General features: G+C 36.3%; 1 protein-coding gene across 1 annotated transcript; it reads right to left on the bottom strand.

Moving 5' to 3' along the window:
* Nucleotides 1-604: 604 nt before the first annotated feature.
* On the bottom strand, nt 605-16,010 carry LOC111513502 (uncharacterized). The gene is made up of 2 exons (XM_023169717.2): nt 14,695-16,010; nt 605-974 (listed from the first exon to the last, which is right to left on the bottom strand). The coding sequence occupies exons 1-2, from the start codon at nt 15,791-15,793 to the stop codon at nt 805-807; spliced, it is 1,269 nt and encodes a 422-aa protein (XP_023025485.2). The 5' UTR covers nt 15,794-16,010; the 3' UTR covers nt 605-804.
* Between the last annotated feature and the right edge of the window lie 8,795 nt (nt 16,011-24,805).

The raw sequence follows: 24,805 nt of genomic DNA on the forward strand, positions 1-24,805 counted from the left end.
TAGCCCTTACCATTTGACGATAATCAAACGTGAAAGGTGGAACTGAAGCAAAAAAAATCAATTCAACGAATTTCTTGAAACACGGTTTCCTGAAATCAATGAATCGGAAGTGTTATGTTATCTATCTGTTGCAAGCAATTTCAGAAAGAAACCAGTTTCATGAAACAAGTTTCTCCAATGTGCACCGCGCCTTAGTGTTGTGTAAATTGTGAATATTTGTTTTCACACTACCCATTGATACCCATTCAACTGGGAAACGTAGATCTAGGCGGAATTTTCGTTGATCTATGAATTTTCGAAATGACATTGATTCAAAGTTCATTGCCCTTTCGTATGTAACCTTTAAAAATTCTTACTCACTGACAAATTTTAGGTAACATCAAAGATAAGATGTTGGAAAATGAAAAGTCAGGTTTATATGAAACTATGGCAAAACATACAATTTCGTGACGAATAGGAGACACTAAATCCAATAGGATTACTGGGCACGCATTTACTATGAAAACAACTACAACTCTCAAGCGTAGATGATTGTCGAACAAAGTATTACTTTCAAAATTCCATAATTCCCAAAAGTATACTTTTCATTAGAGTTTTCAGAAAATAGAACCTAATTTCACATTTATTGGGTTGAAAAAAATAATTCAGGTAAACATTTTGAATACAAAAAACAATTTGCTTTGGATATTAAAATATTGAAACATGTTTGGTCACATTTCTTGCTTCGCCATCATTCTCCTTCCTCTGGGTTACAATTTGTATCTTCCTGACTCCAGTGATTCACGGAATTAATAAAGTGTTTCTTCATAGCCCTTTGCATTCCGGAGGACAAAATTTGGAATTCGGCGGAGAACGGAAAAAGTCACTTTTACCGTAGTAAGTTCTCTCCCAATCCGAAAGTGCCTGTATCGCTGCTCTATTCTTTTCCCGTTGACGCATGAAGAATTTTCTCAAATCCGATTGTCCTTCTGATCCTGAAATATTCACAATTATTATTCTCATACAAAAAAAAATTATTCTGAAGCGCATATATATGGTGGCAAGGGAGACTTATCCCCAAAAGGATCACTCCCATGTGTGTTATGCGATTTATTGAAGTTTTTCTGTATAAAGCCAAAACCTTTCTTTCCCAAGGTTTTATATATATTTTTCGATATTTTAATGAAAAATTTCACTTGACCGACTGAAATATTTTTAGAAATTTTTTGTTTTATCTATATGAACTATTATTTCACACATAAAACAGGAAATGTGTATCTATTTCCTTTCGTCATGTACTACTTCGAACCTATCAAATCTTTCGCTCTACCTATCTACTATCTCGAACGAAAAATGATTCGAAATTCTTTTTTTTTAAGGATAAAACACAAGCACTACAGAAAAATCTTTAAGGCGCTCTAAAAGCGGTACCTGTGCGAAAGTAGTGACTCAATTGAATTCGAATCGCAGGAGATTGATTCCATTTGGAAAAACGTTCTGAGGAAGTTTATTTCATATAAACGCAGTTCTCAAAAAAAAAGGGTTCTAAAACAGTAGAGTTCGAGGTGTACTGAGTTGAACCTCGGAAGGATGAGCAACCACAGTCTGTCGCATATTCTGATATGTACCGCTCTTGGTGGAGTCAAATGTGCCAAGTCACTTGAACACTTCCCGTGAAAGTATCTATAAAAGAGAGACAAATTCCTAACTTTTCTTCGATGTTCCAGACTATCAAGGTTGCAAGTGATGTTTGCGCTTCCAATCAGGCAGATGGCTCTTTTCTGGATGGAATTCAGCAGCTTCAGGGTATGTTTAGGGACGGAGCTCCATACATGAGAATAATACTTCAAAGAAGGTCTGATCTGAGCTTCATAAAGCATCAAAAATTGCTCAGGTGTGTACAGTTTTCTGGTTCGGAACAGTGTTTCAAGCTTTTAAGAAGCAACCTTTGCAATTCCAGCGACATGATTGTGCCAAACCTTATTGGTGTCAATTTTAACCCCTAACAAACTTATCGAAGCAGAAAGCGGATGTGTCTGTCCTGACATTATTATTTTTTTTTGGAGAAAACCGATGCCTGGGTTTTCGTAACATCAAATCGAACCTGGTTAGTTCCACCCCCAATTCGAATATGCAATATTCTGTTGGCGGTGAGATTGTGCATCTGTAGCCGATGTCCTGGAATCCAAATGGAATGACCAGCGAAGTATGCTGTCGTCAGCAGAAATATATTAGATTCTTCAGTTTTCCCAATAAGTCGTTCATATACAATGAAAAGAGGGCTGGAGACAATATGTATTCCTAAGGAACACCAGCGTTGATGGTGAAAGTATTCGACAGATATCCATCGACGGCCACTTGCAGGAAACGCTCTTTCAGGAAACAAGAGCCATACATAAAAATGATACGACAAGCCATAGCATCAAAGTTTGGCCAGCAAACCGTCATGCCACACACGGTCGAAGGCCTTAGAAATATCAAGCGCTACAGCTCTTGACTCTCCATGTTTCTCGATTGCGTCATTTCAAATATGGGTGACATATGATAGAAGGTTGCCTGTTCATCTTTGTTCCCAAAAACCTTATTGATGATCGCTCAAGATGTTGAAACCTTCCAAATATTTGAAGATATGGTGGTTTACGATTTTCTATATCATTTTTAATATCACTGATAGAAAAGCGACTGGTCTATAGTTATTTGAAAAATCTTTCTTGCCCTTATTGGGAATAGGCTGAACGTAAGCAATCTCGCAACAAGAAGGAAAATCCCTTTCTTGTAAGACCGGTTGAAAAGTTTGCAAAATACTGGTGCGAGTTCATTTGCGCACTTTTTGAGTACTGACGGGCACTTCATCAGGACCAGATGCCTTGTTGATGTTGAGAAGTTTCAAAATTCGCCTGACTAGACGTTGTCAAAAAGAAGTTTCCGGCATTGTGGATTCTAGTGTGGGAAGAGTGGGTGGTGCGTCTCCCAAAAAATCGACTGTGGAGTGCGACGCAAATTGTCAGCTAATAGATTTTCTTTTTCTATAGCTGATGTTGCAATTGAACCATCCGCCTATGTTAGTTGTGTAATTGTGGATTTTGTGAAATTTTGATAATCAGCTTCAGTTACCAACAAGAAGGATCTAGACCCATTGGGATTGGCAAACAGTTTATCCCTAATTCATAATATTGATCAATACGGGACTTCGATGTCATATATTGAGCAAAAAATGTCCACATGGACCTGTTATCAGAGAAAAAATGAATACACATCAAAAATTCATTTAGGTTTTCCATTTCATTAAGAAACTAACTCGAATTTTGAAGGTAAAAAAGTTGATATGCAATAATCGAATGAATGAGATTCTCTTCGTTCTCATTAGAATCGTAATTTTTTTTAAATGATTTTCATCCAGCTTGATTAAGTTTTGATCCATAATTCAATTACGAAATACTTTTCTGTATACTGAACAATGATCTACGGTTTCAAAACTTTTCAAAAGACTTTCGTTCTAGCTACATTATGAATGGACTGGCCCGTTACTTGATGACAATTATTCACATTATCTTCGATAATAATCACACAATTTTAAACTTTTGTTTCAATACGCGTTTCGTTAACACCGTAGCTTCCACGGTGGAAATGCCTGTTTGTAATATCTAGAAATAAAAAATTTCAAGGAAATTGTGTAATCATCTTCATGGATAGTTACAATTCCATAATAGTAGACATTAAATTCTCCGAAATATTATTGCATTAAAACAAAAAAAATTGTTGTCAAGGTTGTTTCTATATATTTTATCATCATTTTTCCTCATCTATTCAATATAATTTCCATACGCTACTGCAAGAGACAGATTGAGGCAAAAACGTCAGTTATTTCTGAGAATTTAGTGTCTGCTATTTTGGAATTGTAGTATTGCTATATATTATATAGCTATATAAAATTTTGCGATTTCAAACAAGAAAATAATACAACCAATCGCATCGAAATTAAATTTTCAACTTAGTAGGAGTCTTTTGAAACAATTTTGCAGTTTTGGTCAATGTCAGATTATTGCACTCAATTACATTTATAGTTCACAAATGAATTTAATGCACAATGTTATCTGAGACAAAGAGGAGATCGTGAGAATATGCCACATCGAGATGTTGCCTCAATTTTCAATAACCGGCATCAAGGAAGGAATCTTCACTATAATACAGTGGAAAGGATACTGAAAACATTCAAAGAAATTATCTCTGTGGATCAAAAACAACATAAAAATATGAAAAACAAAAACTCAATGTTTGTTTTAGCGTTGTTGAAAAGAGAAAAACTAATATTGGGGATTCCTGTGAAAATAAAAGAATAGGCAGAGGAACTGTGAAGAATTTTGCAAGAATATAATTTCCATTTCTGTAAGCCGAAGTTTGTACACACTCTCAATAAAAGGGATTACGAAATTCGAGTAGGAATTCCATTTTGTTTTCGAGGTTAGAGTGAAAATAATACAATATTTTTCACAGAATTTTATGGACAGACGAGGCTACTTTCACGGCGAAAAGAACTAATATTCATTTAAGACAAATGTATGGTGTGGCGTGGTTTATTACACTAAAAATTGTTGACAAGGCACCAATCCAGCAAACGGTAGAAGTGAAACAGTGTCTCTGTCAGATGTTTAGGGTCAGAGTGAACGGCGAGATTGGGAAGATTATTGACCACCTAGATCACCAGACTTATCTCCGATGGACTTTTTTCTATGTGATTATGTGAGACAAAAAGTGTATAAACACGGACCATTTGCAAACAAATAACATGTATATAGAATACCATTTGGGAGTGTTGTGCTAACATAAATCCCTATTTAATGGAAATACCACAAAGTCTATAATGAGACGACTATAATTTTAATAGAATGGAAAGAACGGCATGATGAACGATAAATTCGGGTTCTTCATAAGATTATTGAGATGGATCAATGAATGTTGAGATGTTTTGTGGTCAATTTGGTCAAAGTTATTTTGGTTCAAATTTTTTACACATTATGTAATGTAATAATATATGCGATACCCGCCTATGGAAATAGTGACGGAGCAGCGTGACTTACATATTATCTAAGCAGTAGTCACTGGGATGACTGTGACAGTGCCGATTACATTATGCTATAGGATAGAAAATGTAGAATTGATTCATTACCGTTTGTGACTTGAAGTAGAAGAGTCGTTAATATATCGTTATACTGTGAATACGCGTATGATTCCGTAACCTTGTCCAATCTACTACATCAGAAGTGGTGAACAGTGTGAATAGTGTGGTGTCATGTCAAAACACGGAAAGAAATCGAAGAGGCGTTTGTCCCCAACCAACAGCAGTCCATCCAGATCCTCCTCCAGCTCCAGTGAAGAGGATCGTAACCGAAAACGAAAGAGGATGTCAGTAAGAGCAAGAAAGTCTCCAAAGGAATCAAGTCGACATCGGAAAGAGTCGAGAAAACGCAGGAGTCAAACTGTAAGTGTAGCCAGTTCAAATACTATGCCGCAAATATGCAATGTACAGCCAAGCTCTAGTATTGTTCTTTCGAGTACAGTGCTTGATCCACTGGATATGGAAGTGTCCGATTGGATCGATTGGACAGTTTATCAAGTGGTGAATAAATTGAAGAGAACAGCTGAAACACAGTATGAAAGTTACATACAGTGTGAATTGGGGTGGTCTCAGAATACGTGAGCGGAATGGAAACAATTACTAAGTTCTACATTTCAATGTACAAGAAACGCTTACGAGCTATTCATGGAGGTGGCTAATCATAAGCCAACAGAAGGATGCTCATTATATGAGTTCCATCTCAATCATTTGGCAAAAATCAATAAATTAAGGTTAAACTTTTCTGAATTCGACAAAGTTTCTCTGATAATGGGTGCATAGGAATATTAGTTCAAAAATCTGATAACAAAGAAAATTTTGTTGGGTATTTCAGCAAGCAAACAACTGAGGCGGAGAAAAACTATCATTCATCCAAACTAGAGTTACTTGCAATTGCGAAAACCCTAGAAAAGTATAGGTTTTACCTCCTTGGAAATGAGTTCACAATTTTCACGGATTACAACACCGTGAAAAGTGCCTTAAGGAAACAAGCAATTGTTTCACATATGAGCAGGTGGGTTTTACTTCTACAAGACTTCATTTAAAATACAGCATAAAGCTGGTTCACAAATGCAGCATGTAGACGCACTCAGTCGTAATTTCGAGATGAGAGAGAATTTAGAAAACGTTAACAAAATACACGAAAATGATTATAATAATAATAATAAATCGTCTTCATTCATCTTTGAACACATATGTAAAGAGATAACAATAATAGGTATTCGACAAAGATAATGTGGCGAAGTGTCACCCGTGGGTGTTTTTCAACTTAACCATTATCTACGCGAGGCGCAAGATCAAGATGCTTCTATCAAAGAAATAAAAGAAATATTGTTAAGTGGTGATGAAGTGAATAATAAAAACATTTTTGAAGAATACGACTTATGGGAAAATAAAATTTATCGTGTAACGCTATATGGTCGAAGATAGTACCGAAAAACTGTAGGTGCAAATACTAAAAGTCAATCATGATGATGTAGTTCACTTTGCTTATGAGAAAACTATAGACAGAATTTAAAAAAATTACTGGTTTGAAAAAAATGAATATATTTGTGGAAAAATACATAAATGCATGTTTACATTGTCTCTACCATAAAGAAAATGGTGGTAAGAAGTTTGGATTTTTACATTCCATGCCCAAGTATGCGAAACCACACCACACCCTACACTTGGATCATTTGGGACCATTTGTGCATGGAAACTACAAAGGGAAATAAGTATATACTTGTAATTGTGGACGGATTCTCAAAATTCACATTTTTGAAAGCGGTTTCCAACACTACTACAAAATGTGTCTTAGTGACATTGAGCGAGATATGTACAATTTTCGGAAATCCGAAAGGAATAATAACAGATACGGAAAAAGGATTTGTTTCCAATGAATTTAAACAATATCTCGAACATAAAGGTATCAGGTTACACACCATAGCAGTTGGTCTCCCAAGAGGAAATGGCCAAGCGGAGAGAGTAAACAAAACAATACTAGACTACAAGCCAAAAACTTTCTTTCCCGAAAATTAATCACTCCTAAAAATATAACCCCTTCAATTCAAATACTAGACGCTTTGGCGACTTCAGGAGCGAGTATAAATGGCAATGAATGGGATTCAAAAGTGGCAACAGTTCAACAAGGCATTAATAGCACGAAACACCGCATCACATAAAATACGCCAGCCTAGCTTCTATTTGGATTCCCACTGAAAATGGATGGTGATATCCACGACAACGCCGAAGAGAGGGAGGTGGACGTCACTGCGATAACAGTTGAAACGGCGCAACGATTGGAAAAGAATAGAGGCAAACAAAATGCCGCCTTTAATAAAAAACGGAATCCACCAAAAGTTTTCGATATTGGCGACTTGGTCTCGACCAAAGTCATAAACAACCCTGCAACTGGTGAAAGTAAAAAGCTATTACCTAAATTTAGAGGTCCATTCGAAGTGATGGAGGTTTTTCCAAATGACAGTTATGAGGTGAAGGAGGATTTACACACCAGCAGAGCTCACCGCTCTGCTGGTGTTAAAGTAAATGAACAAAACGAGCCCTTGATGGCAAAACGAGCCCTTGATGGCAGAAAGAGCCCTTGATGGCAAAACGAGCCCTTGATGGCAGAATGAGCCCTCGATGGCTCGAAGAGCCCTCGATGGTAAAACGAGCCCATGATGGCAGAATGAGCCCTTGATTACACTACGAGCCCTTGATGGTAAAATCAGCCTTTGATAGCGAACTCCAATGTGGATGGTATATCAGTAATTGAATATTTACCCCTTCTGTTTACAGGTGTTTATAGGCATTGGGTTTTTGGAGACAACGGGTCAGGAAGGCCGTGTAGTACCCGCCTATGGAAATAGTGACGGAGCAGCGTGACTTATATATTATCTAAGCATTAGTCACTAGGATGACTATGACAGTGCCTATTACATTATGCTACAGGATAGGAAATGTAGTATTGATTCATTACCGTTTGTGACTTGAAGTAGAAGAGTCGTTAATATATCGTTATACTGTGAATACGCGTATGATTCCGTAACCTTGTCCAATCTACTACATATAAGATACATGAAATTACTTCAACAAACATTGCGAAAAATTATCATTTGCTCTGAAACTATCTTCAACAGTGTGACTGTTGAATGTATACGTGAATAAATCAAAATATTCCGCAGCTGAATTCTTGGTAAAAATAAGTTTCAAGCAGGATACTACGCTGTTGATAAAGAAATGCGACTGTAATGAGAAAGATGGATTTTTTTTCATTCTTTTTTATACATATCAGGGTTTATACCCTGAAAATCTGAATCCATTTCACAATGAAATGAAATAAGTACTGAATAGACTGCAACAACATAGGGAAATTTATCGAGGTGCATATTTTTTTTGGTAACAGGCCAATTTGGATATTTTTGGACATACTTTTTTTCCTGATAACAGGCCAATTTCGATATTTTTGGGCAAGATATGACATTGAAGTTTCCTATTCATGAAAATTATAAAATTTGAATCGATAGAATCTTTAGAATAAAACGTTCGAAAAATTTAAAAATTGCAAAAACTCGAGGTAACGGAAGAACGTTCAAATTTGGAGAAAAGGTATAAAATTGGAAAATGAGCCAATTTTTTTGGAATTTTCTCAATTTGAAAAAAAAACTTGATCATTGAGAATTTTTAAAACCACTGTCAAATTAGACAGATGAATCGCTCCTTTTGTACAAGCACCGCTCTGAGAGCACCTTGAGGATTGTCCTGTAGTGCTTGGAAAAAAGGCTTAGGTTAACATATGACAAAAGGAAATGTGGTGTTTTTGACATCAATTGAAACCAACTTCGAAATTTAAGTTTAAGGTACGGGTCCACTAAACGTCGATAAAGACGATAATAGATCCACTAAACAGCGATTTACCGGACCTGACGGTGCACCGACTGCTGAGACTTCGAGATATAACCTAACTTTCACTTAGCTCTCATCGCGTTTTAATTATCATAGAGCTGAGAAAGAATGGTGGTACTATAGGAAACAATCAATTTGTCTTCTGAGAACAGAGAGAATTTTCAATAGGTATTTTATCACCTTGACGTTTCAAATAACGTTTTAAAGAAATTATTTTTCTCAATAGAGCAGTTTTATTGCTCGATTGTTTTTTCATATTAAACCAATCAGGCATCTCTGCAAATTTCAATAGATTTCTTCACAGTCGGGTGTTTTTGTTGTTTCTATGGTTCTCACTCAAATAGCAGACATAGACGAAGGTTATTAAGTAGAGTCAGTATAGTCCTACATATTTCTTCACAAGTAAATTTTCACAAGGATTTCTATTCATTTTTAAAATCAAATACGACTATGTATTGGCCGATTTATTTACCAGAAGGATAAATGGAATCATCGAACACTATTGGGCAGTTGATGAATAAGTTTTTATATAAAACAAGTGATGTTTTTGAAATTCAATTTGTTTTCAAACAACAACTGACCAAAATAAGGACAACGTCTACCACGCCGACGACCTAGGTTCGATTATCATATCGATGAGTTTTTTTAATTTAATTTGACTCAGCTACCGATGACTACTAGAACCACCTGACTGGTACGTGACAAGGGGGCCCGAGGGGTGAGGTGGAGTCACAAGGGAGCTCGAGAGGTGAGGCTGATTCTCAAGGGGGACCACGCTCTTTGAATCTCTCCGATACTCGTTTCATCCTTCTCTGCATCGATTACATCCACTTCCACTCTCCGAAACACACCCACCTCGAGTTGGGTGTTCCACAAGGAACCGATCGGATGTCATGAAAATTGCAAAAAGTTCAGCTCCATGAGAAAATACATGCAATTTTGAGAGAAAAGTATCTTTGTTCATCAACTTATTTGAATTTCCCGCTGTAAGCGCGGTATTTTCTGATTGGTCGACTGTATGCCGGTAAAAGTGAAAGAGTGGGCTCTGAAAGTCTAAGGCCCAATTAACGGGGATTTTTGTCCCTTCCATTCTGTGTGGTCCAAAAATCGCCAGAATGAACCTGCCCAAATTTGCAAGTGTTATTCCATAAGGAATGTCATAGAACTCCTATAGCTATATTACTTCATCCTTGAAACCAACCAGATAGTTTATACAAATATTTAGTATCCTTTCGGGATTCTAGGAAATCTACTACCATGAGGTAGAACGAGTGCAATTCGAAACAGTCTTAAATATATCTTCAAAAATTTCTGCATGCCTTCGAACATCGATTTCGGCTAATGACTCTTTATCAGCTACCAATATTTTTGAGGTATCCTAAAAGTTCAGTGATTTACGAAAAGTTTTCAAGTGAAGTAGAAATCTTGCAAAAATATTCTGAATGAAAAAATACACTAGTATTTTTTATTTTTCTCGAAGTTCAAAGAAGTGAAGAAAGAAACCTTCTTGCCTATTTCATGAACACGAAGAATTGAAGAATTGAAATATCTACAAAAGAAAAAATCCATCCAAAACAATTTATTCTGATTGTTAACATTGAATTAAACGGAAATGTGAAGAATTGGGTTAAGCAATTTTTGTCAATTCAAATCATCTTATTTGAAGTATTCTCTACAAAAACACGTATACAGTGCATTTCTTCAATGTCCCCCCCTTTGTTTTTTTGAACGGGTCAACTCAAAAAACTGAAATTTGGGATAATGAAATTATTCCATGAATACCTTATCTTGAAGTGAAATTGACAGATAAAACTCTCAAGATGGCGACTGGGCGCCATCTAAGAAAAACAATTAAATGGAAAGGGGGATCTTGTGACACATCATTTTGAAGCTCCTGACAAATACTTCACAACCATAGAATATGAAATCAATATCTTCACCTACTACAAAATGGCGGAACATTTAATAATTTCCTGAAGACAAACACATTAATATCGATATTTCTAGAAATATTCCTTTTTATCTGCCATATGGCAATTCCAACAACCCGTTAAGGTTTGTTAAGTTATTTTTTATTTATAAAAACGACGAAAATGTCAGTACGACAATGAACATCATTGTTCAGTTAGAATATTCTCATTTAGTTTTAGGTTTTACTAGTAGAATACTACCACGTCAACAATATCTAAAACGATCAATTCTCGTCCATTGGAAGAAAAAATTGAAGCGATTTTTATTTACGGTGCGAAGCATAACTTTCACGAGACGGAAAGGATTTTCAATGAACGTTTCCCGAATCGTCATATCTGTAAAAAATATTTGAGGGAACTTGTATAGGTACAAATTCACAACTGCCGGTAGTGTATATAACAAAAAGCCCCCAGGTCATCCGTCCATTCCGGAAGAACCGCAAGTGCAAATAATTGGTGAGATGGTAGTAAATCCTGAACAGTCTACTTATTCTGTCGCGAATGTTTGTGTGGTGTCTCCTTCTACTGTGTGGAGACTTTTGAAGAGGAATAGGTATCATCCATACAAAACTAAAATGGTACACCAATTAACTGAAGATGAGCTTGATCGAAGAACAGAATTCTGCGAAATCATGATGGAAATCATTGCAAGGCATCCTACCTATCTCCACAATATTTGTTTTAATGACGAATATACATTTTTTTAACGGCAATGTTCAGAGACAAAATTGCCGTTATTGGAGTGACACCAACCCTCACGTTTTCCGGGAAACACATACCCAATATCCAGAAAAAATTAATGTTCAGGCGGGAATATTGGGGAACCATATTGTAGGCCCTCTATTTATTGATAAAAATTCAACAGGGGAACTATATTCAAATATGCTGAAAACTACTGTTGACCCTCTCATCAGTGAAATCGTCGAAGCGAATCCTAATGAATTCGATATGGATATTGTATTCCAACAAGATTGAGCACCACCACATTACTTCAGACAAGTAAGAAACTCTTTGGATACTACTTTTCTCGGTCGTTGGTTTGGCCGTCGTGTCCTACAGAATGGCCAGCCCGCTCGCTAGATTTGACACCTTTGGACTTTTTTATATGGGGCTATTTGAAACAAAAAGTGTACGAAACCGAACCTGCTTCAATATTGGATATATGACAGAAAATAATAAATATTTGTAGAGATATTGACGTTACTGTGTTCGAAAATCTTCGGCGTGAAATATCGAATAGGCTGTTCATATGTCAAGAAGTTCAAGGCAACCATTTCGAGCATTTTCTGAAATGACCTCAAGCTTATTACTTCATATTATGTAGTCACAGAATGTCAATGTATCCAGACAATTATTAAAAATTCCGCCATTCTGTAGTAGCTGAAGATATTGACATTATATTCTAGGGATGTGAAGTATTTGTCAGGAGCTTCAAAATGATGTATCACAAGACTCGCCTTTCTATTTAATTTTTTTCTCGATGGCACCCATTCACCATTCACTTCAAAATAAAGTATTCACGCAATAATTTCATTATCTCAAATTTCAATTTTTTTGAGTTGACATTAAATAAATGCACTGTATGAAAGCACTATGACACATATGTATATGAAGCACTCAATTCATTTATCTGAAGAATGAAGGTGAAGAAGCAATAAGGAAAGCGCCTTCCGAAATATCGATGTCCACCATTGAGTTGACAGTGTTCCATGTAAGTGAAATTTTACCTCTTTCATATACTATATTGTGTAGCATATCTGTGAATGATATCTGATTCAATTCCATAACGAATGTATGGAATACACACTGAACAGAGAAGAGTATTTTTTATTTGGGAAAGAAAGTTTTTGGCTTTCTACTACTCTATCTTGATACAAAAAAAGGGGATGAGGGAATCTTCCAAAGAAAGGAAGGAAGTAATCAATTGGAAAATAAGTAACTCTATACATGGATGTGTAGATCATGTATAGATCATAGATCAGTTTGTGTCTGAAAGTTACTTCTTTGCCTGATCTTGGAAGATCTTTGGAAGATTCCTGAATATTTTGTATAAAAATGATGAAGAAGAAAGCCAAAACATTTCTTTTCCAAAAATTCATTTCTCCTAAAATTATACACCTTTCAAGTCGAACTTAAATATTTAGGCCTGATAATGAAAAAAAAATGTTACTTCTGAAAGTCATATATATAGAACCTGACTATACCACAGACGGAAGCAATCTGAAGGAGTAGTTTCTAAAATACAAAAAATTATAATTATTATCGAATTGTATATTTTTTGTAATTTGATCATCCTGTACTAAAATAAAAAAAAATTAACATTTGATGACTAGGTAACTTCATTGGTTGATAGTTTTTCGCGCATGATGTTATATGCAAAAAGCCATCTTCGGAATCGTACAAAATGACTAAACTATTCAACATTCTTGATGAAGCTGAATTCATACAGTGTCATCCCCAAAGAATATTAAGGATTTTTCGACAAAAAGTTATTCTTGATGAAAGTGTGTGTATCCCCTCAAACTGAACATGTATTAACAAAATACAGAACACACGTAATATACGAGGAGCCTTCAAATTTTTGATTTTGAGACAAGAGAACAGTACTCTTATTTTGGAAAATCTCGGGAAATGTTATTTGGAAAAGTTGTTCACCATTGAAAAATACATCTAGATTTGAAGTCATGGCCATCTGAATGAAGTTTTATTTTTGAACCCATTTTTTTAAATGGCGACTACAAAAAAAATTTTTGCTGAAACGATGAATAGATAGCATCCTGTATACGACGGTTTATATTAATAGCCTGTAATATTACGAATTACACAACTATGGTGTTAACCACGGTCAATGTTTTTGAAGAGTGAAATAATTTTTAAAGTTTTTGGTGCAAAGTTATTTTTATATTTTGTTAACTCCGAAAATTATTCAAAATTATACAGTATTGTAACATGAACTTGATATTCAATAATATCAAATCACAAAACATCGAAATTAAATAGGTATTTCAGAACAAACTCATTGATTATCTGTAGATTATTTTGAAGAATTATTTCAGACAAGAACATTTTCAGAAAATCAGTGAGTTTGTTCCGAAATACCTATTTTATTTCGATGTTTTGTGATTTGATATTATTGAATTTCAAGTTCTTGTTACAATACTGTATAAGTTTGAGTACTTTTCGGTGTTAACAAAAAATAAAAATAACTTTCCACCAAAAACCTTGAAAAAATTTTTTATTGCTGAACAACTTTTCTGCAAAACATTTCCCAAGATTTTCCAAAATGAGGTTACGTTACTCTTGTCTCAAAATCAAATATTTGAAGGCTCCTCGTATATTACATGTGTTTTACTGTATTTTGTTGGTGCATATTTAGTTTTAGGGTATGTACAAACTTTTATTGAAAATAACTTTTTGTCGAACAAACCCTTAATAAATAAGTTTCCCATATGGTGCATACTTTGGGGATGACACTGTATATGTAAGTATACCCAATCTGTTGAAAAAATTATTCGAAAGTAACTCTAAATTACATGATGAACATTGAAGAAAATAAACGTATTTCACGAAAAAGTTGTTCATTTTAATTGAAACTTATTATGTTAACTTCCTCATAACAGCATATATGCCTTGGAAGTTCAATATTGGGTAAAAACCAAGAGGGCCAAACTAGTTTCTGAAACGGGTTTCATTGCAATTGAAATTGACACATCTTTTTTCATACAAATTCGTATCACTTCTTACCTTGTTGCGGTAGAGGTTGAACATCCAACTGAGCTGGCGGCATTTCCAGTAGTTTTTCAAGATTTTGTGGAGCTGCTACCGCTTGTAAGTGAGTTTCTTTTTCTAGCTCTTCAAACTCTCGCAAACTTTCTGGTGACATGTATGGAACTCTGTCAGAAGGAGCACATACTTTTTCATAGGTTTTCTCCAACTGTTCAAATTCGTCAAACGATTCATCCGGACAGTAATAGGGACAGATCTCGGCGGGTTGTACATCTTGTACACCAAGATCATATTCTTGTTCAGCAATCTTTTCCATTAATTCAAATTCTCCCATATATTCATTATAATGAGGAGGAGTAGCCGCTGTGGGCATCTGTGGTGGAGGACTTGAAAAGCCAACAGGTTGAGGAGAAGCAGCTCGACAGGGTCTTGGTTGCCTTCTAGGTACGGAAGGAGTTTGAGGAGATTTTGATGGAACTCGAGGAGCAATTCCAGGGATCTTTGGTATTGCACCGGTGGATCTGACAGGTTGTACTGGAGGAGTTGTCGCTGTAGTTGGTCTCTGGCGTGTGGGTCCAGTCGAAATAGCTCTCGGCGATGGTCTGGCCCAGGACATCTGGGATGTCTCAGGTCGCGCTGGAGTTCTCATTTGCTGTCTTGGAGTATGACAGACTGGGGTTTTCTGAACAGGGCCAGCGAAACCTCTTGGTCTTGGGGGACGTTCGAGGATTGGTTGATTGACAGCCATATCTGGTCTGTTACTCCTCTCCAATTGCATTTTTCTTCCACCACCTCTTCCGGTGATCAGCATTCTAGACTGCATCATTGGACGATTTTCATCAAAGAAGTTGGGGTCATACTCAAAATCTCTCACTTCTTGAGAGAAATTTGGGCGCATACCAGGCCATTGAGGAGCACCACTTCCTGGGGTAGGAGGTAAATAAAGCGGTTCACCAGTGTAAGGAGGAACACGTAGAGGTATGCGGGAACCTGGATAAGGGCATGGTATTCGGCTACGCGAAGGTACTTCACTTGTCTGAATAGTAGATTCACCTTGACTTCTTCCTGGTCGAGGAATACCGGATGGCCGGTTCGAACCGCATATGCATCTATCCATGATTCCTCAAGCTACTACCTGATCTGGTTGCCTCTTCGATTTGATTTTCTAGAACTTTCGTTTTACGATATCTTTGCAGTTGAATAAAAAAATGGACATATGTTATTTGCGATATGAACTGCAGTTCAACTGGTAATTTGGAGATACACAAATTTCATATTTGAGTATGCACTAGAATTTTGACAACATATTTGACAATCAGTCAAATATTATTGAGTCATTTGTAAACTGAAGGAATGCTGAGATGTAATAGGTACCCATAAAATAGTCGTCATATACTGGGTGGGATCAAATATAATAAATGTCAAGTGTAGTGATTTTGATAGTTTTCTTGTAACAAGATCTATTAAGTGAAGCCACAAATGTGCTGCTGGCTCCTGCTGGTGGCTCCGTGCATTTGTATTAATTTTTTTGGTAACCAAGTGTTACCCATCCTTACACTTGGCAGCACCATACTGATGATGGGTCAAAAGCCCGAAACACCCTATACCAAATCGACGGTTTCCATTCATGATATAGGGAGACCGAGGAGGGTTGTGACAGAGGAGAGTTGTGACACGCGCGATTTCGCTGTATCTGTGACCGTTAGCGAGCTGTCAACGTCGCACATTTATTGTTTTCTAGACTGCTTATTGGATTTAGTACGCGCCAACGGCCCACGAGGAGCGGCTGAGTTACTGTGACGCTGTCATCTAAAAAACGACCAAAAGTAAGTTTTTGATCATAACTTTCTTATTCTGCTATGTATTACGGGAGCATTAGTGTAATATTTTTTCTAATTTGCATCGGGCCTTCAAGATTCAAAGCCATTCATAATTTTATTGAGATCTCTTACTGTTTGGAGGTTATACATTATTATTCTGGCACACTCACGATTTTGCGCACCTAGGAGAGTTGTGACAGGCTGTCACAACTCTCCTATTTTATTTACTAACAAGTGATATGGCTATTTTGTATGCATTCGATTGCTGCATTGCTTTTTTATTGTTTCAGAATGCCTAATACATATGTTCGTAAAACAGAGAGAGGAATGGCTAGTATCGAAATTTACGATCTGGCCTTTGAAGAGGTGACGGTTAGAGGCCAAAGCCTTCGAAGTGCAGCATCTTCATATAATCTAAATTATATGTCTTTACAAAGATACATTAAAAAGAAAAAGGCACATCAACAACAATTATCAGACGAGGCTCCATCTGTAGGCTATATCAGCCCAACAGTTTTTACGAAGGACGAAGAAAAGATATTGAGCGATTATTTGTTGACTTGTGCCGCGTCTAATTATGGACTGACTACAAAAGAGACAAGGAGTTTAGCCTATTTATTAGCAAAAAAACACAATAAAAAAGTTCCTGAATCATGGGAAAAAAACGAAATGGCTGGAGAAGTGTGGTTAAAGCTATTCATGAAGAGACATTCAAATTTATCTCTTAGGCTACCTCAAGCTACAAGCATCGCTCGCGCCACGAGCTTTAATAGGACAAATGTCGCTGCCTTTTTTGAAAACTATACAGGAGTCTTGGCCAAGCATACTCTCAGCGGTAAAGATTTATGGAACGTCGACGAGACCGGGATTACTACAGTCCAAAAACCTGATAGAGTAATCGCACGACGTGGAGAAAAACAAGTCAGTGCGATGACTTCTGCGGAAAGAGGAACCTTAGTAACGCTGGCTTTTGCTGGGAACGCCTTGGGTAATTATATACCACCTATGTTTATATTCCCTCGGAAGCGATTTCAAGAACATTTTATTCGGGATGGCCCCTGCTGTTCCAGTAGGAACAGCAAATGGATCCGGGTGGATGCAGGAAGACGACTTTCACTTTTTTCTTGAACATTTTACAAACCACGTGAGGCCAACAAAAGAGCAAAAAGCTTTGTTACTTCTGGATAACCATTCATCCCACATGGCTTTGAAAAATATAGAGTTTTGCAGGGAAAACGGCATAATTTTGCTCACGTTCCCTCCACACTGCACACACAAGCTGCAACCAATGGATCGTGCAATTTTTGGTCCTCTTAAAAAGGCCATTAACACAGCTTGTGATAATTGGATGCGGTCAAATGCTGGCAAAGTTATGTCTATCTATGATATCCCTTCCATAACAAAAACTGCCTTTGATGTGGCGATCACTGCAAAAAATATCAGCGCTGGTTTTGCTGCAACAGGAACATGGCCTGTTAATACAGATATTTTTGGAGAAGCAGATTTTTTGCCAAGCCAAGTTACAGATCGCATTTTGACCAATCCTGTGCCAGAACAAGCTTCCATTACTGCAGAAGAAGAATTGATAGAAAATCCGGAAGAAGGAACCCCCACCCAAAATTTGTCAGTTGATATAGTTGAGAACGACGTTGTTGTTGGGGAAGGTCTAGAAAAAAGAGATCACAACGAGCACGTTGGATGTGAAGAACGTAATGTGACTCCTCTTGTTATGACCGGCGACAACTCTAAAGAGCCTGCAAATATTGAACCTGTTGCATCTACATCTACAGTTCGTAATCCACTTGCCACCCAATCTAATGTATTCTCGCCAGAAACAATAAGGCCGTTGCCTAAAGCTCCGCCAAGAAAAGCCACGCAACAGAATAGACGTAAGATCAAGTCTGCCGTGCTAACAGATACACCAGTTAAAGATGAAATTGCTGCCATAGAGGAAAATAGGAAAGTGAAGAACGTGAAGAAGCGCATTTTTACTGATAAAAATGCTAAGAAACCAAAGGGGAAAAAACCAAAAAATAAATCAAAGACAAAGAATATTCGTGACGAAGAGGAGGACGATAATGAGGGCAGTGATGGCACAGAAAATGAATGTTTTTGCTTATGTTGCCTCGAGCCCTTTGCCAATAGCAGGCCTAACGAAAAATGGGTGCAATGCATTAATTGCAAAGGATGGTCACATGAAGATTGTACTGGGGGAGAACTGCAATACGAGTGTCATAATTGTTTTTCGGATTAAACTAATATTAAGTATTTTTATTCTCTCTGTGCCGTTTAGAAAGATGATTTATTTTGTTAAGTTTTAATAATTATGTTACTTAATTAGCCAAAGATTATGATTAAAACTGTTTCGTAATTACTTGTTCATTTTTAATCTACAAAAAGTGCCGATAAATTCCAAACACTGAAGTGTCACAACTCACCTCGAGCACTGTCACAACTTACCTTGGTATTAGGAGAGTTGTGACACGGGTTGTCGCTTTGGTTTTAATCCATTATCTCGGGAAACTTATTAGTTTTGTGTATTTTTATTTTTGATTCTAATAGAGAATAGAACAAGCTTTGACTGATGTAAAGTTCACAGATATAGGTCAATTTTTAACCAAAATATATGAGTGAAAGCAAAAAGTGTCACAACCCTCCTCGGTCTCCCCTAAGCTATCAACCAAACTGCTTCTTTCTCTTCAATAGAAACATCATTTGCTTCAAATTGATTCATTGCAGTTTGTTCAAGCTCCTGGTTTGAATTCCCTGAATATACAGTAAAGTGCTTGTCACCTTTCTCCAACATTTTCTGCAATTTCATACCAGGACCACAATATTGATGTTTGTTTGAAGGTGGTTGACAATGTTTCATGGTGAATTTCATTAGTTTGGTCTTACATTGTCTGATCTATTCTAATATAAATGTGAATGTTTTTGAGGATGGATGTATCTATGTATGTTTGTGACTTATACATCAAAATAACATATAGGCTACAATCTACAAAAGTGTTGTGTAATTTCGGTCATAATATAACGGTAAGTATTAAGTGAGTCGAAAAAATTCTTGCTCCCTCATAGCTATCTTGGCCTACGCTGTCTATACCGTTGGAGTTACATGCAGATAATGTACCGTAAGATTGTTTATCTTAAATAGTTCTAAACAAAAGTCCGCGATTGTATATATCTACCTCTTACGTGATTGCCACTATATACAAAATACTGAGCCACAAATACAATTAAATTGAATACTTTTTCACAAAGCACTTATCAGAATATCTGTCAAATTCTTATAAAAAATTGATACAATTGTCATTTTAAGTATTTGATATAGATAAATTTTGTCACTTACACTAAGTAATTTGGACGAATCGCAGTAAGCCATTACGCGTCGCGTCTACTATAAGACGACGGGGGACGATGTGCGGTGGTAGAGGGGCGGTCTAAGAAATGAAACGCCATCGCCAAGAACTTAACCCGCACTTTTGCGAATTTCTTTATAGGTAATATAATTCGATCTTCGAAGCTATTAATTACTTAATGCAGTTGGCATATTTTTCCAGTTACTGTATTTTTAAAGTAAAAATATAAATTACTAGCTGTTGACCGCTCTTATATTACCGTAAAGCCGAAGATACCGAACCTAGAATCTTGAAATATGCATGTAGGTTCTCTATATAGGGTTAGTAAGCTTCAAGAAAGGGAATCAGTACTTTCCACCCTCAAGGGGAAAAAATAGGGGCGTAAAGACTTAATTGAAAGTTCGTCACTTTTGAAGTCGGAAACCTGAAGTTTTGGATTAATAAGAAAATATCGTAACTATTTGTTCAAAATGATCTGTCAGGAAACCTAATGTGACAAATCAAATTCTACGCGGGCGAAGCCGCGGACAACAAGTAGTATGATTTAACATCGTTTGAAATCCCTGAATGAATAAAACTAAAATGGATAGCTGAAAATAACAATATTAAGCAAAAAGAAAGCCCAAAGTGAAATTATGATAAAATAAAATACAAAATGCAGTTGAACAATTCAAAAGAAATATGAATTGAAACGTTTCAAGCCAAGGTACTTCACGACGTTTCGATTGTTAGTAACCACAATCATCTTCGGGTGATGACTGATAGTCAACAGTGATGACTGACTATCATATTTCAGCATAGGACGTCATATGGATTGCTCCTAACTGGCCCAGACATTTTCTTAAGTTACGATACAATTGATTCGAGATAATTTAAATTTTATTTTGAATCACCAGATGTGACAAACAAGCATTTCCGAAATATGTATGCGAAATGCAGTATCGGTCAATACCGGAACACCCCAATTAAAAAGGAGACAAAAAAGTCATTTGCTGCAGAAACTATTAATAAAAGAGTGTCGAAACCGAAAAAGACTATTTAAATAGATCTTCAAGCCTTCCCAATGACAATTTCAGATTTGGAATCATACGAAATAGGCAGTTCAGGCAGAATCCAAGAGGCGGCGTACAAAATACAGAAAAAATTCAAAATCGGAGATAGTCCGAACCAGCAAGTATTAGAACATAATCTATAAAGGTTATACAGCAAATTTCATAACTGAAAGCTATGAATGATAATAGTATAGAGAGTATATCTAATACGCTAGGTAATGAAAATGTTCTTTTTATGAAACTAGGTTGAATTAAAATTAACACAAAGGATATATTATATATATATATATATATATATATATATATATATATATATATATATATATATATATATATATATATATATATTTCGATATTAAATTCTACAAAAAGGATTTGAAGCTTTATATCTTCTATTAATTATATGCGAGCGCTTTCAACAGTTGGTCTGGCACTCCTGAAGAGTGCCAGAAGATGACAGTACTAATAAAGCTTCAAATCCTTTTTGTAGAATTCAATATCGAAATACTCAAAATGAAGGAAAATTAGTTGCAACAATAAAAAATATATATATATATATATATATATATATATATATATATATATATATATATATATATATATTCTGAACTGATTTTCCGGGTATTTGATCCGTGTATGTGATATTATCTCTAATTTCACCGACGTTTCGACAAAATCTCATTTGTCATTATCTAGGTGTGCTGTTACGTGTTCAGAAGTTCTGTTGACCTTGCTCAACTCACTTCTTACTATACTGGTAAAATGGTATTCGTTACGTGTTCAGATATAGATTGTCCATAAACCCTCTACTACCTACTACTTAAATGTTGTTGAGTTTTACCTGAGTTCTCAACAGAACTTCTGAACACGTAACAGCACACCTAGATGATGACAAATGAGATTTTGTCGAAACGTCGGTGAAATTAGAGATAATATCACATACACGGATCAAATACCCGGAAAAATCAGTTCAGCATATTCCTATCCGTGAAAACTTCAGATTTCATATATATATATATATATATATATATATATATATATATATATATATATATATATGAAAATCAAAAGATAAATAAATAAGTACCATTCTGATCAATCCCATATTGATTTCAATTTAAGAGCCACCGGTAGACAGCTGTTTCAGCCTATTTGGCATCGTCAGTACCGGGCAGGCGATTCTCGATTGAAGACAAAATGTGCCCTGAAGTAGAAGCTTCCCCCCTTTACTTAATTATCGAGGAGAACCTACTACCCACTCCATCCACCCCCGCTCTCCTAGCGGTCCTCTACTTACTGATGGGCACTTCAGCAAGATTGACATCTGACCTCTTTTGGTCGAAAGCCAGCCTTTAGGTTCTTTCCTTTCGCGATCGGTTAAAGTATTTTGTCGTCACTATTTCTAACTGAATTTTTGCATTGGGGCCCCCAAAAACTAACCGGCGGCTATTGTTATTAGCGTCGAGCGTTCCTTAGTAAATCTAAGGATAATTGAATCGCGGTCGGATTGTTCTGCGGTGAACATACTGAAAGAGAATTTATCTGATTACTATGCTTACCTGAGTCGCCTGACGGCGACTCGTGGGGATGGTCGTTCTTTTCTCGATTTCATATCATTTTTAGAAACATGTGGATTCGTTTTTCGATGAAATTCCAGGTTAGCTTCCCAAATTTCTGCCACCGCAGTTGTCGGTTGATTGATCAAACCACCAACACTGACATGAGAACTTGGTAAGTTGACTTGGGTGTCACACCAATAGGTGGTTCCACTTATGTCTCGCTTGCGTTTACGCAGTTATTTCTATTAAGTACTTTTCTTGGTTTTTAACATTTTGGCATTAGTCAGAGAAGCTATGGATTATACTGTAGACGACCCCTCCCGATATATAAGGCCCCGACACTCTGTCGAATGAGCCCCCTATATCTTTCGTTGAAAGATGAACAACTTTTCCATCCAACTCACCCCAGCCAGGCAGGGGTACACCGTAAAGGGCGGTACTGATGTCTGAGGACACTCATACCGCCATAACATCAACACCACATCAGTTTGACCCGTTTGTCCTTCTGGCAAACATCAGTCCAAAGGGTAAGGAAGCCAGGTTCCAACCTGTCTAAATTCAAGATGACCTTCCACCGTCACATTTTGTCTTTTTTTCACATGACCCGTTTGTCCTTCTGGCAAACATCAGTCTAAAGGGTAAGGGAGCTGGGCTCTAACCTGTTTGAAATCAAGACGGCGTGCAGTATAGTATTTTGTCTTCAATCGAGGACCGCCTGCCCGGTACTGACAATGCCCAATAGGCTGAAAATGCTGTCTACCGCTGTCAATGATTTCTATGAAATATAAAAAAACACATCAACAATAGTATAAGGGTGAGACATTTTGACATATTCACATCGCACCCCCAGAGCACTTCACCAATTTTTTAAATGGATTTGATGTTCTGATATTAAATTGTATTTATTTAAGTATTTTGTAATACGAATTTTCAAAATTTTTTCAAATGTTTTGGCAAAGTTAGAAATCAGGGAGATAGGTCTATAGTTGGAAACTTCAGTTTTACTTCCTTTTTTATGTAATGGGACTACAATTGATAATTTAAAACAAGAAGAAGTATGTTATACACACTCAATATACTAGGTCTTTGCTATCTGAAATTTTCTGTCATACGACTGATAAGTAACATTCAATGAAATTGGTGCAACAGTAAGTTAACATATCTTTAATTGAAAACTTAAGAATAATTGGGGCAATGAATTATTATCTGGTCTTTTTTTATGCAACGGCAATTATAATTGCAGCAGTTGATTTATGAGCCGTTAAGGCGCATGCAAAACTGAAGTTCATGAAAAGATCATAGAACGAAACTTATATTTGAGATTGATTCTTCAAAAACGAGTGTAGAGAAAAACTGAAGAATGCGTGGAAATAGTATTATGACTGGGTACCCCAGTTAGTAACAGACAATAGTATGTTCACACCTCATTTGAAATAGGCAATAACTCATCTAACAATCAACACTAAACAAAAATTGGACTTTGTTGCAGAGGTTTGTCAGGCCGCTTGAATGTATTTTCTCGCAGGATAGTTTCAATTTTGCGATGAATGCTAAGATATCTTTTTGACTTCAATGAAATGAATGAAAACAATGTTGTCTAATTTCCATTAGTTATTTTATTTTTACGACCGGTTTCGGGTTTTATCCCATTATAAGTATATCAAGTCATACACTACAGAGCCTTTTAGGAAATCCAAAGGATATAGTTGAGAATTTGGAAAAGTCTGGAATTTGCGAGAGCTCAGAAATGAAGACAATCAAGATGCATGTACTTAGCAGAAGTATCCAGAGAATAAATGAGGACAACATTGTATGTAGATTCAGTTCAATCTTTCTTTTGAAGCTGATAACTTGATGATTGGAACACGTGTCGAGGTGTTAAAAATAGCGGTTTGGTGTTGGGACAAAGCTCCAGTAATATATCAATACATTATCTTTTTAATGTGGGTTGGTTCAATGCTTGCCATGAAGAAGTTTCATTCAATGTATATTGCAAGTGAGCATGAAAATAAACAAGAAGAATCTTGGATTCGACTCCGGAATTAGTAGTTTTGTGTCAAATTTGATTATACGAAAACATAAAAGTCCGCTTCAGCAGTAACGCCCGCAAATTATATTCGCGACATGCGGCCATGAAACAGGGAGTATTATCAACAGTTGTAGCCACATGTCCGGTTCGTGACTGAGGACTATCTGCAATTTGAGTAGTCAATACAGCCCTGAGGAAGGCTTTTTTCCACCAAAAGTTCCAGTGTTATTATAATAAAAATAACAATAATGATGACAATAGAACTAATTCGTCAGTTAGAATCACATAATAGACATGGAATGCATATTTC

The sequence above is a fragment of the Leptinotarsa decemlineata genome, unplaced genomic scaffold (assembly GCF_025532065.1).
Source record: "Leptinotarsa decemlineata unplaced genomic scaffold, Ldec_3_MD MMD2_tig00026316_RagTag_RagTag, whole genome shotgun sequence".
In the NCBI taxonomy this organism is placed as follows: domain Eukaryota; kingdom Metazoa; phylum Arthropoda; class Insecta; order Coleoptera; family Chrysomelidae; genus Leptinotarsa; species Leptinotarsa decemlineata.